We start from the raw sequence: 5,000 nt of genomic DNA, 5'->3' as shown, positions 1-5,000 counted from the left end.
GTAGCTGAAACATTCTTCCTTTGAAATGTTCTGGATCAATTTTTCACAAGCTGCAGATCTTCACAACGTTCAACATTAAAATGACAAACAGATCATGAGGAAATAACTTTATTCAGACGTGTCTGTCTCACAGCACAGATCTCTTCTCTCTGTTTCTCTGCTGCTTCATGGATCAATCACTTGTTATTGAACTGTTTTTGGAGGGAAAACAGACTGATATGATCTTGTTGTGGGTTGATCAGATATTAGTTGTTGTATTGTGTTGTTGTGTTTTGATATGAACAGGCGATCATGACCACGCCCACTGAAGAGACAGGAAGTGTTTACCGTGTCTTACCGTTGGTGCAGGTTGTAATGCGTCATCTTCTGTCATAGAGGATCTTTGGTTTAAAGTCAGTGTGATTATAGGAATCTCCTCTCTCACAGTTTATCTCTCGTCTCTTTTGAAGGTGAAGAGTGAAAGTCATTTCCTCCATGAACAGAGGTGATCATGTTGTGAAGGAGGGAAACAGAGGCAGGCAGAACTTTGTCTCCTACAAACTTCCTGAAGAGCTGAAGTAAAAATCAAACTGTGTTTAGCACAAATAAAATCTACAAACACCTTTTTTAGAGTGAAGTGTTTCAGTTTGTTAATCCTGACTGTAGGTGAGACACTTGAATGCATCAGATCCACCTGAACACAAGCTGCTGGTTCAGTCAGTAAACGTGACGTCCACTGAAGTGTCACAGTTTATATGTGAAGCAGCCGTCTGTGTGTGTGTGTGTGTGTGTGTGTGTGTGTTTCTACTGATTGTTTATTGTCTCTGTTGTGTGTCAGCTTGTGCGTCAGGTCGCTGGATGTGAGGATTTAGTTTAGGAGAAAAGAAAAAACTCTGGATGTTGTTCTGTTTCCATCAGAGTGTGTTGGATCGTCTCCTTCGAGGTCATCGTCTGTCGTGAGAAAAGAGAGCTGCGTGTGTGTGTGTGTGTGTGTGTGTTTGTGTGGTTCCCTGTCGAAAGCCGGTTTGTTGCCAGCACTGAGGAAACACTCCACTATTTCTCCTCTGAGTCACAGGAGATATTTGTTTGGACGCTGCAGCTCCACCAGAAATTTAAAATAATAAAAAAAGAAGCGCTTGGTCCGATCCAGAGAAAAATAAAAATCCCCTGTAATCTCTCAGCTCTCACTGCGTCTCTCCGATACTCCACACACATAAAAACCCTCCGACTTAAGCAGCAAACTGCAGCAGAAGTGATGCGACGGAGCAGCAGGTGATTCGCTCTGACAGCCCAGAGACAAGAGGAACGTTTCCTCTCCAACTCAAACAGCAGCTGAATCTCTAATGTTGAGTTCAAAGACTGTCAGAGAAATAGTTCAGGGTCAGTTACACATCAATTACCAGAGGTGGAAACAGTGTTCATGTCCTGTCACGTCCCAGCTGCAGCTACACTGAAAAACATTTAGTAAAAGTAAAAAGGAAGTTTCACGCAAGTAAAACTGACAAGGATCCCACTTGCTGGTGCTTTTGATCGTAATATTTTTCAGAATAAAACACAAAAGTCTCCATTTGTCGGTGCTCGAAAAAGCCGGAGTCGTGTTGACGGAGGAGGAAACGTAGGAGAAGAGATTTGTGTGAACGGAGCCTTTTACTGAAGTACAGAAGTAGATTAAACTTATTTAGTTGTTGTTGTTGTTGTTGTTGTTGTTGTTGTGTTCAGTGTTGGTCAGGACAGGTTCACAGGGAACGAGTTTATCTTTCTCTCTGTCTTTGCTGCCTTTATTTGACTTTATTTTACAACTTGTTTCACTAAATGAACCAGGCTCAAAGGTTCACTTACTCACTTTCAGAGCTTTCCACTTCATCTCTCAGTCAGCAGCTGATTCAGCTGAGTCTGTTCGGTCATATGTTTCATTGTTCTTCTTTTTCCTCTCAGTCTCTCCTGATGTCAAACCTGTTTGACTGCAACACACACACACACACACACACACACACACACACACACACACACACACAAACACACACAAAATCAGAACATCCCGTCACCATCTCTCTCTGTCTCTGAGTGTCTCTCGCCCTCCTCTGTGCTGTAATACCCCAGGGACCTCCAGCAGAGGCCTCCACCTCCCCACTGCTGCTCCTCAGGGACTCCACACCTCCTCCTCCCCTGCTCCTCCTCTCTGTTGTCTCCTCTCTCTATCAGCTGATCAGCCTCAGCTGTCTGAGTGTGTGTGTGTGTGTGTGTGTGTGTGTGTGTGTGTGTGTGTGTGTGTGTGTGTGTTCACCTGAGGCTGAGGTGTGAAAAAACACCTTCAGTCACACTCCTGAGACTGTGTTTACTTTTTCCTTTCTCTCCTTTTGTTCTTTTATTCCCTTCCTTCTCATTTCCTTGCTTTTCCTTCCTCCTCTGTGTCTCCTTCTTCTCTGTCTGTTCTTCTTTTCTTATTTCCTTTCCTTGTGTTTCCTTTCTTTTTGCATCTTTACCTTTTTTCTTTTCTTTATTCTTATTTCTTCTTTTTCTTTGACCCCTTCCTTTCTTCCTTTCTTTTTCTTTTCTTTCATTCCCTCACCTTCTTTTATTTAGTTCCTTCTCTTCTTTCTCGTTTCCTTCTCTTTTCATTCATCCTTTCTCTTTTCTTAAACTCCTCTGTGTGTTTGTGTTTGTGTAATAAAGTGTGTGTGTATTTATCTATTTATCCGCCCTTCCATCGCCGTGGCGACACACTGAGCTGCCAGTGCTGAGATTGGACGTTTCCTCTCCCGTGGGCTGATGGGAAAACAGCCCCAGGGCGAGAGAGAGAGAGAGAGAGAGAGAGAGTGAGTGTGTGTGTGTGTGTGTGTGTGTGTGTGTGTGTGTGTATCTTCTCACTGACTCCTCTTCTTCTTTCCTCTCCTCCGTCAGCTCCTCCCTCCATCTCTCTGTATCTAGGGGCGGAGGTCGTGTAATGAACTCGTCTCTGTTTTTCCGGCGGCGGCGGCGTCACAGTGAAGGCGGAGACTCAACAGGTTGATTGACAGGCGGTTTGAGCCCGACCTGTAGGGGGCGCCACAGAAGCTGGTGTCAGAATCTCACCAGTTTCTAACAAGCAGCAAGTTTTTTTTACCAAAATCTGAGGAGCCATATTGATTAGTACAAGTGGGCGTGGCCTATTTGCTCCAGATGCCTTTGAGTAATACTGTTAAACTCAGTGGAGTGTGTCACCTCCTGAGCTTCATCTTTAGAGGCTCCAGTCAAACGACATTTCAACTCTTTCAGAATAAAAACCAGAGTCTGTTTAAAGCCTTTTCTAAATGAAACTCTCTCTCTCCCCCTCTCTCTCTCCCTCTTTCTCTCTCCCTCTCTCTCTCTCTCTCCCCACATCCTGTCACCTCTCTCTTCTCCCTCTTTCTCTCTCTCCCTTCTCTCTCTTTCTCCTCTCCTCTCGCCTCTCCGCATTCGAAAATCTCATGCGCGGGGGTCACATTCACGCAACACTCGCCCTTATAGACAGTACTACAAGGACCGCTAGCTGACCCGACAGTGTGCCTCCTTAATACCAGGGCCATGAGGAAATCAAACACAGCGGCGTGACTAAGGGGCTATCTAATGCGCCCCGTCACTGAAGCCGGCCCGGAACGCCCAGACCTCCGCCTGTCCCTGCCTAGATGAGCATCCAATGCACTGACCTCGTCCACTACCTCCAAGTCCCGTTGAACCGCTGCACCGACTGGTATCGCTCCGAGCCGTGCTCTCACCACGCACCCCCTCCCGTCTTTCTCTCTCTCTCTCTCCTCTCCCTCGCTCTCTCTCTCCCTCCTGTCTTCTGCTCCTCCCTCCCTTCTCTCTCCCCCTCTCCCCCCTATCCTTTCTCTTCTGCTCTCTCTCTTCTCGTCTCTCTCTCTCCTACTCCCCCTCTCTCTCTCCCTCTTTTCTCTCCTCTCTTCTCTCTTCCCCCTCTGCCCTCGCGTCTCTCCCCTCTCTCTCTCCTCCTCTCCGCTTTCTCTCTCTCTCTCCTCTCCTCTCCCTCTCTCTCTCTCTCTCCCCTCTCTCCCTCTCTCCATCTCACTCTCCTTCTCTCTCTCTCTCTCCCTCTCTCTCTCTCTCCTCTCCTCCTCCTCTCTTCTCTTCTCTCCTCTCTCTCTCTCTCTCTCGCCGCCTCTCTCTGTCTCTTCCCTCTTCGTCATTCCCTCTCCCTCTCTCTCCTCTCTCTCCCTCCGCCTCTCTCTCCCTCTCTCTTCTCTCCTCTCTCTTCCCTCTCTCTCTCTCCCTCTCTCTCTCTCTCTCTCTCCCTCTCTCTCCCTCTCTCTCTCTCTCTCTTTTAGGAGGTGCTGTTGAAGCGAGCCGCTGACCTGGTTGAAGCTCTGTACGGGATGCCACACAACAACCAGGTGAGTCAGCAGCTGCAGGTGTTTGATTCATACCTGAGGAAACTGGTACCTTCTCCTTTCTATTAAAGGACCTGTATCTCACACACTTTGATCTCTGAGCCTCTGATTGGCCGACAGAGTGACAGCTTGGTAAAACAGCTAGCTGCTAGCTTTGTTGTGACATCAAAAAGTTCCAGAAGTTCTTGAGCTTTCAGTTGTATTACATGATCTTCAGCAGAATAAGAATATTGATTGTTTTCATAACTTTTTTATTTCTCCCTGCCCCTCCTCCCCCCTGCTCCTCCCTCCTCCCCCTCTCTCCCTGTGTGCAGGAGATCATCCTGAAGCGAGCAGCCGACCTCACCGAGGCGCTCTACAGCGTCCCCCGCAGTCACAACCAGCTGCCGTCTCTCACCGGCTCGGCCGCTCACTCGGGGATGATGGGAGTGAACTCGTTCAGCAGTCAGCTCGCCGTCAACATCTCCGAGGCCTCGCAGGCCGACCAGGGTGAGACCCCATGCCTCCGCCCTCCACCGGGGGCGCACCGGTACACCTGCACACCTGCGCTGTGTGGCTGTTCAGTAACCTGCAGTCATCTTCGTCAGAGTTCAGGAGAGACCTTTAGACCTGCACACGGTCCAGTCCAGGAAACCACCTCACCACCCAGTAGAGTCC

At 48.2% G+C, this 5,000-nt stretch overlaps 1 protein-coding gene across 2 annotated transcripts in view; it reads left to right on the top strand.

The window, feature by feature from the left end:
* The window catches only part of LOC111233494 (transcription factor COE3-like), a 175,579-nt gene that overhangs the window by 148,465 nt on the left and 22,114 nt on the right, over nucleotides 1-5,000 (top strand). For both annotated transcript variants that reach the window (XM_022761315.1, XM_022761316.1), the window contains 2 exons: nucleotides 4,281-4,346; nucleotides 4,658-4,832. In XM_022761315.1, the coding sequence (XP_022617036.1) occupies nucleotides 4,281-4,346; nucleotides 4,658-4,832 (241 nt within the window). The remainder of the gene's footprint in view (nucleotides 1-4,280; nucleotides 4,347-4,657; nucleotides 4,833-5,000) is intronic.

This window comes from Seriola dumerili, unplaced genomic scaffold (assembly GCF_002260705.1).
Source record: "Seriola dumerili isolate Sdu_G_001 unplaced genomic scaffold, Sdu_1.0 BDQW01000398.1, whole genome shotgun sequence".
In the NCBI taxonomy this organism is placed as follows: domain Eukaryota; kingdom Metazoa; phylum Chordata; class Actinopteri; order Carangiformes; family Carangidae; genus Seriola; species Seriola dumerili.
This window is presented reverse-complemented; position numbering and strand designations above follow the sequence as displayed.